Source organism: Oncorhynchus mykiss, unplaced genomic scaffold (assembly GCF_057628025.1).
Source record: "Oncorhynchus mykiss isolate SJ-2025 unplaced genomic scaffold, ASM5762802v1 scaffold96, whole genome shotgun sequence".
Taxonomy (NCBI): Eukaryota; Metazoa; Chordata; class Actinopteri; order Salmoniformes; family Salmonidae; genus Oncorhynchus; species Oncorhynchus mykiss.
The window spans coordinates 762,705-775,260 of NW_028322095.1; the positions used below are offsets into that span (position 1 = coordinate 762,705).

The window sequence follows — 12,556 nt, forward strand, 5'->3', positions numbered from 1 at the left end:
ATCATGCCTACCTGAACCTCCCCTCTGTGTCTATGAGATGTTGTTGTTCCATCATGCCTACCTGAACCTCCCCTCTGTGTCTGAGATGTGTTGTTCCATCATGCCTACCTGAACCTCCCCTCTGTGTCCATGAGGAGATGTGTTGTTCCATCATGCCTACCTGAACCTCCCCTCTGTGTCCATGAGGAGATGTGTTGTTCCATCATGCCTACCTGAACCTCCCCTCTGTGTCCATGAGGAGATGTGTTGTTGTTCCATCATGCCTACCTGAACCTCCCCTCTGTGTCCATGAGGAGATGTGTTGTTCCATCATGCCTACCTGAACCTCCCCTCTGTGTCCATGAGGAGATGTGTTGTTCCATCATGCCTACCTGAACCTCCCCTCTGTGTCCATGAGGAGATGTGTTGTTCCATCATGCCTACCTGAACCTCCCCTCTGTGTCCATGAGGAGATGTGTTGTTGTTCCATCATGCCTACCTGAACCTCCCCTCTGTGTCCATGAGGAGATGTGTTGTGTGTGATAGACGTGGGTGGATAAGTGTGTTTGTCCAACTAAAGTATTTAAAATGTGCGTTGCAGAGAAGGGGTCCTCAGCGGTCGGTGGATGTGATCGTGTCCTCTGCCTTCCTCCTCACCCTCTCCGTAGTCTTCATCTGCTGTGCACAGGTCAGCGTGAGTCACCATTCTCAGCCTGCTACAGTCCTTGTCTGTTATGCTCTAATACAGTTGGTAACGGTGTGAATGCTGTTTCACCTGTTATTCTGTCTGTTTGAGTGGGACGAGCGTTAAAACAAGCTCTTCTCTCCTCCTCCCTGTAGTTGCTCCATATCCACCACACCTTCCTGGAGTGTCACTATAACTGGGAGCTGGTGATCTGGTGTTCCTCTCTGTCTCTCTTCCTGCTCCGCTTTGTTACCCTGGGCTCAGAGACCAGCAAGAAGTACAGCAACACCTCCATCTTACTGACAGAACAGGTAGACAGGCTCAGAGACCAACACCTCCATCTTACTGACAGAACAGGTAGACAGGCTCAGAGACCAGCAAGAAGTACAGCAACACCTCCATCTTACTGACAGAACAGGTAGACAGGCTCAGAGACCAGCAAGAAGTACAGCAACACCTCCATCTTACTGACAGAACAGGTAGACAGGCTCAGAGACCAACACCTCCATCTTACTGACAGAACAGGTAGACAGGCTCAGAGACCAGCAAGAAGTACAGCAACACCTCCATCTTACTGACAGAACAGGTAGACAGGCTCAGAGACCAGCAAGAAGTACAGCAACACCTCCATCTTACTGACAGAACAGGTAGACAGGCTCAGAGACCAACACCTCCATCTTACTGACAGAACAGGTAGACAGGCTCAGAGACCAGCAAGAAGTACAGCAACACCTCCATCTTACTGACAGAACAGGTAGACATGCTCAGAGACCAGCAACACCTCCATCTTACTGACAGAACAGGTAGACAGGCTCAGAGACCAGCAACACCTCCATCTTGCTGACAGAACAGGTAGACAGGCTCAGAGACCAGCAAGAAGTACAGCAACACCTCCATCTTACTGACAGAACAGGTAGACAGGCTCAGAGACCAGCAACACCTCCATCTTACTGACAGAACAGGTAGACAGGCTCAGAGACCAACAACACCTCCATCTTGCTGACAGAACAGGTAGACAGGCTCAGAGACCAACACCTCCATCTTACTGACAGAACAGGTAGACAGGCTCAGAGACCAACAACACCTCCATCTTGCTGACAGAACAGGTAGACAGGCTCAGAGACCAACAACACCTCCATCTTACTGACAGAACAGGTAGACAGGCTCAGAGACCAACAACACCTCCATCTTGCTGACAGAACAGGTAGACAGGCATGGAGGGAGGTACACACGCAACTGGTATCGTCATAGCAAGACTTTGGAAGTTCGCCAATTAATACGGGGGAAGAACTAGCAGATGTACCACACTTGCTAACTTGTGTAGTTACATAGGAACACACATTTTAAGTGACAAAAGGTTCATCTATTTTTAATGTTATATTGTTTTTGTGCACCTCCGAGTGATGTTCTATCGTCTCCCTGGGTCATTTCATGTTTTCATGTGTTTATGAGTTATTGGCGTTCAAGCAGGCCGGTAAAAGTAGCACCGTGATAAAGTCGCTCTCACTACACTGGAAGTTAATACGAATATGACTTTTAGATCGCGAAAACATCTATCATACATGTCAGATTTCAATACTGGCCTATGTTTTAACTTGGGAGGATGTCTTCTCTCGAATGAGCCATTGATCATATTTTTTGCTATATTTCTACCTTGAGAAATGTGTAATTTAATGCAGGGTCTAGTATATTTGTCTGCCTCTTTAGTCGAGGGTGCATTGCATGGCAGAGATAGAAGATATTTTAACGCCCCAACCAGTAGACCGTCGACCAATCGCGTTCACGTTGTCATGCTGCGTAACCCGGTTGCTAAACTAATCGCGCATTTGTTGAGAAATGTACCTATTCTCCACGATTCCAAATGTATACGATATTACAGATGGCAAGTTAATTATCTCACATCTTGGAAAATATTTGTAATGTTGTACTTATTGTTGACGAAATTCGTGCTGATTTCGGGGTTTTGAGATAGAGCCCAATAGACTCATTCACTCCTTGAAGGAGAGCGCTCCTTGTCCCAGAATCACCCAGCATGCATCGCATTGACATAGCACAGGCAACGTTTCCCATCTCCTCAAAAGTATATATGCCGTTGCGAATGTTAGACTCCATCTGCAGATTAAACATGGTGAGATTGTGGGCGAGTTTAAAGCTAACTGGCTACTTTACGTGCTGATATTGTCTTTGGTATAAATTGTGTTTGCTTGCTATATAGCCAGCCAGCCAGCCCATAGAGAGAGCATTGCATTGTGGATCTTGTAGTCAACTTGAGCTGCAACAGATTTCCACAACTATTTTCCATGTTGCCACCAACCTTATTATAACGCCAAAATGAAACATTGATTCACAATAATATTCTCACATAGTAGTGTTATTTAACACTGTAAATGAAAGGAATGAGTGGTTTGGGGAGGATATTTCCTTTAAGGCTCAACTTCTATTGACTAGCTGTTTTCACCAGATTAATCTGTACCTGAAGATGGAGAAGAAACCAAACAAGAAGGAGGATTTGACATTGGTCAACAACGTACTGAAGCTGGCCACCAAGCTATTGAAGGTACGGCAAGCTCCGTCTCTATTTGTTCTCTCTCTCTTTCTCATCTTATCTCCATTATTAATCTCTCCCCCTCCCTCCATCTCTATTTGTTCTCTCTCTCTTTCTCATCTTATCTCCATTATTAATCTCTCCCCCTCCCTCCATCTCTATTTGTTCTCTCTCTCTTTCTCATCTTATCTCCATTATTAATCTCTCCCCCTCCCTCCATCTCTATTTGTTCTCTCTCTCATCTTATCTCCATTATTAATCTCTCCCCTCCCTCCATCTCTATTTGTTCTCTCTCTCATCTTATCTCCATTATTAATCTCTCCCCCTCCCTCCATCTCTATTTGTTCTCTCTCTCTTTCTCATCTTATCTCCATTATTAATCTCTCCCCCTCCCTCCATCTCTATTTGTTCTCTCTCTCTTTGTCATCTTATCTCCATTATTAATCTCTCCCCCTCCCTCCATCTCCACCCTCCCCCCCTCTATTTCTCCCCCTCCCTCCATCTCCACCCTCCCCCCTCCATTTCTCCCCCTCCTACCTCCTCTCACTCCCCAGGAGTTGGATGCTCCGTTCAGGCTGTATGGTCTGACGATGAACCCTCTGCTCTACAACATCACCCAGGTGGTCATCCTGTCTGCTGTGTCCGGGGTCATCAGTGACCTACTGGGCTTCAACCTGAAGGTAACGTGTGTGTGTGTGTGTGTGTGTGTGTGTAGTACTAGTACTTATACACCAGTTTATTTGAAATGAAATGGAGTTGATTTGTTGAGTGTGTAGACATCAGTATGAAGGAAGAACTTACCACACCTTTCTGTCCTCAGCTCTGGAAGATCAAATCATGACAGTAAGCTGATCAGGTCACAGCTGGCTCTGGAAGATGTGATACATTCTCTCACCACACAGGGGCGCTGTTGTCCTTTCGCTCACGGACTGACTGGGCTTCCCTGTATCTATGGTCTGACGGACAAACAGCCCCATTCTCAGAGTTCATAACGGAGTGCTTACTTTTCACTTGTGCAATTCAAGATATATTTATTTTACCCTTTCAGTATTTTTTATTTTTTGTTGTTGTTGGAAAAAGTTACAAAATGTTATTTTAATTAAGCTATACAGGTTTTGTGTTCTCAGAGGGACGGGATCAAAACACAGCAAGATGACAATTCAGTTAAAAAGGTAAAAGAGTTCCATCCCTTCAGACTAGTAAGGACAATGTGCATTATAATGCAGCTGTTTAGTTTGTTGACTGTGACACACAAACGCAGTCATTTCACTGTGAGAACTGCAACGAGTTGTTGTTTCCGATCGTAGACGGACTGTAATAAATAATCATCATGTGTTTTAAAGCCTCATACACACAAACAGGTTGTACTTTCTGGTCAATTCAATGTAGGCTTTTTTTGTTGTTGCTTTTGACGACAACAACAGTACACCAAAGTTCAGAATAGACGAACAATGTTTCTGTGTGTTTGGCGTTTCTAATGATAAGCTAAGTGACGGCTGTAGTGGAGAGATAGAGGCAGGATAAAACACAACACATCACTCAAATGATTGGTGAGAAAATAGGTGAGGTACTGTACTGGCTAGATGGGAGGTACTGTACTGTATTGGCTAGATGGGAGGTACTGTACTGTATTGGCTAGATGGGAGGTACTGTACTGGCTGGATGGGAGGTAATGTACTGTACCGGCTAGATGGGAGGTACTGTACTGGCTGGATGGGAGGTACTGTACTCTATTGGCTAGAAGAGGTACTGTACTGGCTAGATGGGAGGTACTGTACTGTATTGCCTAGATGGGAGGTACTGTACTGGCTAGATGGGAGGTACTGTACTGGCTAGATGGGAGGTACTGTACTGGCTAGATGGGAGGTACTGTACTGGCTAGATGGGAGGTACTGTACTGGCTAGATGTGAGGTACTGTACTGGCTGGATGGGAGGTACTGTACTGGCTGGATGGGAGGTACTGTACTGGCTGGATGGGAGGTACTATACTGGCTAGATGGGGTGTACTGTACTGTATTGGCTAGACGGGAGGTACTGTACTGGCTGGATGGGAGGTACTATACTGGCTAGATGGGTGGACTGTACTGTACTGGCTAGATGGGAGGTACTGTATTGGCTAGAAGGGATGTACTGTACTGTACTGGGTGGATGGGATGTACTGTACTGGCTAGATGGGAGGTACTGTACTGTATTGGCTAGAAGGGATGTACAGTACTATACTGGGTGGATGGGAGGTACTGTACTGGGTGGATGGGAATATGTAAACCTAGCCAACATATCTGGGTTAGTATTCTGTATGTCAAATTGAGACATCCAGGCCCGCTAGCCCAAACTAAACGATGTGTGACTGAACATGGGTAACTGTGTTACTCGTATAATGATCATTTTGGGGGGGTGCTTATGTTTGTCCTGGTACACACTTGTACAAGTCTGTAATGGAATGTGTTTCTTACATACTGAGACCCTGAGGGAGTGGGGTCGCGACCTTTTATGGTGATACCATTCAGTATTGGCTTCTGTACTCCCAACCCTATTTTGAAAAACCAGACGCAGTGACGTGTGCAGTCTGGCTGAAATACTGCTATTCAGGCCTGTGAGCCGTCATCACAACCTCGTCAACATGTTGCTTTTTCTCGCCCTCCTTCCCTTGTTTCCTGTTTTACGTTGCATGGTTTTCTCACGGAGCATTTGAGTTATTTCAGTGGTTAGACTGTATGTCAAGCAATAACTCGTAGCTCAACACACAACGTGTTTGTATTATAGTTGGAACAAAGAGGTCCCAGGTCTTAGTCGCTGTTCACACAGTCGATGTTCGTCGCTACATTTCAGAATGCCTGAAAAGGTGCCCTTTAAAGTAGTGTATAGAAACAATGTCACACACAAACCGTTGTAGTTGTTATTGCTTGGTACTTGTTGGCGTGGCTCAGTCTGTGTGAAGATGACCAAAGTGCTTTTTATTTGCTGGATAAAGCTGTATTATTAACACAAAATAACTGTTTGGGTTTCATATTATTGGAAATGCTTTAAAGAAAACATGGTGTTGCCTCATCTTTTCCTTTGTTGTTGTTGTTGTTCCTCGTGTTTTGTGGTTGCGAGAGAAAAGACAGTCACTTGAGTCTGAAAAAATGTCTTTAGAAAATGACTCTGAACCTGTCTGCCATCCTGATCCCTAGTGCACCAGAGCCCTGGTCAAAAGTAGTGCACTACGTAGGGAATAGGGTGACGTTTTTGCGTTGTGATTCCGTTTTCAAAAGGAAGTCTGCATATTTATGTTGAAGAGAAGAAAAACTACTTTTAGTGAGCTGGTCTGTTTCCTCAGTTCTAGGTGTTTATAAGGAAAATAAAAATGGACATTGTTGTGTCACTCATTCAACTTCCAGTTTCTTCCTTCGTACATCATATGAGTCAAACAACAGTTTAGATTCCTACATTTCATCATGGCTGTGTACCAATACCTATTCCCTATATAGTGCACTACTTTTAACCAGTGCCCTATGGGTCCTGTTCAAAAGAAGTGCACTACGTAGGGAATATGGTGCCATTTAGGATGCAGGTCATAATTCATTCCTTGCAAATCACTTTCTTCACTTAAAACATATTTCATATATGTTACATGTCTTCATACATACCACCCCTTGTAGAGACACTCGATCAAAACAAGAGATCGTAGTATCTCTTGATGGGAATCATCATTGAAATAAACTGACATGTAAATAATGTCTGTCTGGACACACATCAGCCTGAACAGAACCAATGTCCATCTGGACACACATCAGCAATCAGCCTGAACAGAACCAATGTCCATCTGGACACACATCAACCTGAACAGAACCAATGTCTATCTGGACACACATCAACCTGAACAGAACCAATGTCTATCTGGACACACATCAGCAATCAGCCTGAACAGAACCAATGTCCATCTGGACACACATCAGCCTGAACAGAACCAATGTCTGTCTGGATACACATCAGCAATCAGCCTGAACAGAACCAATGTCCATCTGGACACACATCAACCTGAACAGAACCAATGTCTATCTGGACACACATCAACCTGAACAGAACCAATGTCTATCTGGACACGCATCAACCTGAACAGAACCAATGTCTATCTGGACACACATCAACCTGAACAGAACCAATGTCCATCTGGACACATCAGCAATCAGCCTGAACAGAACCAATGTCCATCTGGACACACATCAGCCTGAACAGAACCAATGTCTGTCTGGATACACATCAGCAATCAGCCTGAACAGAACCAATGTCTATCTGGATACACATCAGCCTGAACAGAACCAATGTCTATCTGGATACACATCAACCTGAACAGAACCAATGTCTATCTGGATACACATCAACCTGAACAGAACCAATGTCCATCTGGACACACATCAGCATGAACAGAACCAATGTCCATCTGGACACACATCAGCATGAACAGAACCAATGTCCATCTGGACACACATCAGCCTGAACAAAACCAATGTCCATCTGGACACACATCAGCCTGAACAGAACCAATGTCCATCTGGACACACATCAGCCTGAACAGAACCAATGTCCATCTGGACACACATCAGCCTGAACAGAACCAATGTCCATCTGGACACACATCAGCCTGAACAGAACCAATGTCCATCTGGACACACATCAACCTGAACAGAACCAATGTCCATCTGGACACACATCAACCTGAACAGAACCAATGTCTATCTGGACACACATCAACCTGAACAGAACCAATGTCTATCTGGACACACATCAACCTGAACAGAACCAATGTCTATCTGGACACACATCAACCTGAACAGAACCAATGTCTATCTGGACACACATCAACCTGAACAGAACCAATGTCTATCTGGACACACATCAACCTGAACAGAACCAATGTCCATCTGGACACACATCAACCTGAACAGAACCAATGGGAACAAAAATAAAAGAGCTGTAGTAAGTTACTCATCTTAATAAAAATCTGTATAGAACTTTTACCTTCAGAAAAATCAAGTGTGATACTTGCTGTTTAGGCAATGTGACGGTGCCTTCGGAAAGTATTCAGACCCCTTGACTTTTTCCTTTTTTAAAACAATTCCTCAACAATCTACACACAATACCCCATAATGACATCACAATACCCCATAATGACAAAGCAAAACGTTTTTGTTATTTTTGCTAATTTATAAAAGTAAAAAACACGTTTTTACATAAGTATTCAGACTCTTTGCTATGAGACTTGAACTTGAGCTCAGGTGCATCCTGTTTCCATTGATCATCCTTGAGATGTTTCTACAACTTGATTGGAGTCCACCTGCGGTCAATTCAATTGATTGGACATGATTTGGAAAGGCACACAGCTGTCTATATAAAGGTCCCACAGTTGACAGTGCATGTCAGAGCAAAAAACCAAGCTATGAGGTCGTCGGAATTGTCCGTAGAGCTCAGAGACAGGATTGTGTCGAGATCTGGGGAAGGGTACCAAAAATGTATGCAGCATTGAAGGTTCCCAAGAGCACAGTGGCCTCCATCATTCTTAAATGGAAGAAGTTTGGAACCACCAAGACTCTTCCTAGAGCTGGCCGCCTGTCCAAACTGAGCAATCGAGGGAGAAGGGCCTTGGTCAGGGAGGTGACCAAGAAACTGATGGTCACTCTGACAGAGCTCCAGAGTTCCACTGTAGAGATGGGAGAACTTTCCAGAAGGACAACCATCTCTGCAGCACTCCACCAATCAGACCTTTTATGGTAGAGTGGCCAGATGGAAGCCACTAACTAACTACTCAGTATAAAGACACATGACAGCCCGTTTGGAGTTTGCCAAAAGGACTCTGAGAGACCATGAGAAACAAGAAGTTAATCTTGGTCTTTAGGACTATCTGGTCTGAAACCAAGATTGAACTCTTTGGCCTGAATGCCAAGCGTCACGTCTGGAGGAAGCCTGGCATCATCCCTAAGGTGAAACATGGTGGTGGCAGCATCATGCTGTGGGGATGTTTTTCAGCGGCAGGGACTGGGAGACTAGTCAGGATCGAGGGAAAGATGAACGGAGCAAAGTACAGATGAAAGTACTTGATGAAAATCTGCTCTATAGCGCTCAGGACCTCAGACTGGGGCGAAGGTTCACCTTCCAACAGGACAACGACCCTAAGCACACAGACAAGACAACGCAGTAGTGGCTTCGGGACAAGTCTCTGAATGTCCTTGTGTGGCCCAGCCAGAGCCCGGACTTGAACCCGATTGAACATCATGGAATAATCTACAATCCGTGCTTCATCTAGATATGTTAGTGCCACTGAATGAATTTTAAATATTGCGAGACTGTTACGGAGTGTAAATGCTTTTTTTAGGCTGGATCATGTTTTATATTTATATTATGTTTTAATTATGTAACGTATTAATTGTTGCTGACTTCTTGGCCAGCTTTCCCTTGAAAAAGAGACTCTGGGTCTCAATGGGCTTTTCCTGGTTAAATAAAACATCTCTGGAGAGACCAGAGACCTGAGACCTGTTTTTGCAGCAATGTTCCCCAACCTGGCGTTGCAGGTCCTCTCAAGCAGAGAAGAATGGGACAAAGTCCCCAAATACAGGTGTACCAAGCTTGTAGCGTCATACCCAAGAAGACTCGATGCTGTAATCGCTGCCAAAGATGCTTCAACAAAGTACTGAGTAAAGGGTCTGAATACTTATGTCAATTTCATTTTTTATTTGTCATAAATTAGCAAACCTTTTTTTTAATGGTTTTTGCTTTGTCACTATGGGGGTAATGTGTGTGAATTGATGAGGGGAAAAAAACAATTTAATACATTATAGAGTAAAGTTGTAACGTAAGAACATCTGGAAAAAGTCAAGGGGTCTGAATACTTTCCAAAGGGTGACAATTTGAATCACGCTGTACAGCAGATCTTCAGCACTACGGATTGAATCACACTGTACAGCAGATCTTCAGCACTACGGATTGAATCACGCTGTACAGCAGATCTTCAGCACTACGGATTGAATCAAGCCCAGAATCTTGAACAGACCAACAAAAAGTCTGCATTAAAATGTCAAGTTTGAGTTGAGGTTCCGTTTGACATAATCATGAGATCAAATCAGAATGACTTGTCCATCAAATGCTACAATAATTAACGGCAATACATTTGAGCGTGTCATTGTCTTTAGAAAATCATAAAACCAACTCCATAAATTGTACATGGCTGTGTCATACAAGGTCATTTAGAATACAAACGATCTTACTAGATCATTAGTTGAGAGAAGGCATGGTGTTTAACTATTTAGATCGTCGTAAGATGAGCTAGAAGTGTGAGAGTCTGTGGCTTTGAGGTTCATTTCCTACCTTCAACCATAGAGGTTATGGGTTCAAATCTTAGGTTTGAGTTATTGGTAATTTCAGCAATTCTCAACGTGAAAATGACAAAGAAAACAGTTAAGAGGTGTAAAGATCTCACCCCATATGTTCAGGGTTGTAGGTTCAAGTCACAGCTCTGGATCAGGATGTGTTGTGGTCATAAACCTCTGAGAAAGTAGACCCTTAATTTTCAAATGGATCTTTTTTAAAAACCTACAGGTCTACTTTTCCCAGAGGTTTTCCCCCATAACTGCTGCTGTTCACAGGAGGGGAAACCCCCAGCAGTTGTCACAGTCCTCCAGGCTTTGTCAGGAATCATACCCTACGACCCCATGCTTATGGGGTGAGATCCTTCTTACCACTGAGCCACCAGATCCCTTCACATTCCAAAACACATCTCTTTGTGGATTTGACATTAAGATTTGACTCTGGCGCAGCAGGCACTTGCACATCCCGTCCACATGGGGGCGATGTTGAAGCAGAAACAAAGGCCCAGCCACAGATCACTGAGGCAGAAATATCACCCAGGCCTACACGATACCTACTGCTTGAAATGAAGACGTGAACACTATCTTATCTCCTCACCCCAGCACTGCCTCTTGAACAAGAGACATGTTGCGAAAGCAATGAACTCATGACCTCTGGTGAACCAGGTGTGGATTATCCCAGAGAGCTCAGCTAGGTCTGATTGATCTCTTCTCCTTTCCACTGGGCCTTTCACAAGACTTGAAGAGACACCACAGACTGTTTCCTTTCCACTGGGCCTTTCACAAGACTTGAAGAGACACCACAGACTGTTTCCTTTCCACTGGGCCTTTCACAAGACTTGAAGAGACACCACAGACTGTTTCCTTTCCACTGGGCCTTTCACAAGACTTGAAGAGACACCACAGACTGTTTCCTTTCCACTGGGCCTTTCACAAGACTTGAAGAGACACCTCAGACTGTTTCAAAGTTGTCTGAGTCACTGAGCATCAGCAATACAAACACAAAGAAATACAGTTTATCCTCAAAATGAAGCACTAGAAGTGAAAATCAAGCAAAATAAATGTTTAATAAAAGGGAATTTACTGTAGAAATATTCCATGAAAAATAGGCCCTAGAAAGAGCGGTGTGTTTTTAGAGACGACGGTGTGAGTGGAGCACAGATGGTGTCAGTACGTGTGATAATCCCTTGAGATTCATCAGACCTCTAGGGCTGCAAATCTCCAGACACTTTCTCACTAGTCACAGATTTTCCAGAAATCAGTAGTGAATAAGCAGGCAATCACATAGATCATCCAACTGTGATTAGTTACCAGAAAACCCCAAATTACACCACACTCTGTCTACCACTCTCCCTGCTGTAACCAGAGGAGGAAGAGTCTGAGCAGCTGTGGTGGGAGAAGTCTATGAAGATGCCATCAGGGTCAGAGTCCATAGAGTCCAGTATCTGATCTACCACTGTCTCCGGGCTGGAGGAACAGCTGGGGATCGACCCCGTCTCTGAGCCAGAGTGGACCTGACACAGAACAGAGGGGGACACCGTCGACTCCTCCCCGCCGTGGAGGAAGGGTCCTGGGGAGTGAGAGTCCTGAAAGATGGAGGGCTGGAGGTGGGACCCTAAAGACTCAGACCCCACAGACCCACAGAGATCCAGACTTCCACCCCCTCCACCACAAACAACCCCTGTCAGGCTGAGCTCCTGCTCCAGGGAGGAGAGGCCCGGCTGGGCCGCGGAGGCCAGGGAGGAAGTGGTGCTGATGTCGTTGATGGCGCCTTCTTCCAGACAGGAAGTCATCTCGCAGACGGAATGGCGGCGGATGCCCATGCTGCTCACGGAGCCTGTCTCGGTATCATACTCCACCACAGGCGTCAACATGGGCACGTTGTAGGACTTGGAGCGCATCACCAGGTTCTTCACGGGGGCGTCGCCTGACTTGGGCCAGCACCGCTGCAGACGCTTTTCTGGAGAGACGATAGGAGGAGGGATGAAGAGGGATGAGGATAGGAG

General features: G+C 44.9%; 2 protein-coding genes across 55 annotated transcripts in view; one reads left to right on the forward strand and one right to left on the reverse strand.

Annotated features, from left to right (window-relative positions):
- LOC110499727 (protein PHTF2) overlaps positions 1–6,583 on the forward strand; it is a 105,148-nt gene extending 98,565 nt beyond the window's left edge. For 31 of the 50 annotated variants that reach the window (XM_090228715.1, XM_090228699.1, XM_090228670.1 and 28 more), the window contains 5 exons: positions 581–667; positions 820–975; positions 3,126–3,221; positions 3,764–3,889; positions 4,030–6,583. In XM_090228715.1, the coding sequence (XP_090084841.1) occupies positions 581–667; positions 820–975; positions 3,126–3,221; positions 3,764–3,889; positions 4,030–4,050 (486 nt within the window). In that variant the 3' untranslated portion in view covers positions 4,051–6,583. Of the gene's footprint in view, positions 1–580; positions 674–819; positions 976–3,125; positions 3,222–3,763; positions 3,890–4,029 lie in introns of all 50 variants that reach the window. The other 19 variants (XM_090228668.1, XM_090228674.1, XM_090228680.1 and 16 more) reach the window with 1 other exon arrangement.
- Positions 6,584–11,592: 5,009 nt separating this feature from the next.
- LOC110490677 (proline-rich protein 5) overlaps positions 11,593–12,556 on the reverse strand; it is a 65,141-nt gene continuing 64,177 nt past the window's right edge. For all 5 annotated transcript variants that reach the window (XM_090228727.1, XM_090228728.1, XM_090228726.1 and 2 more), the window contains one exon: positions 11,593–12,510. In XM_090228727.1, the coding sequence (XP_090084853.1) occupies positions 11,876–12,510 (635 nt within the window). In that variant the 3' untranslated portion in view covers positions 11,593–11,875. The remainder of the gene's footprint in view (positions 12,511–12,556) is intronic.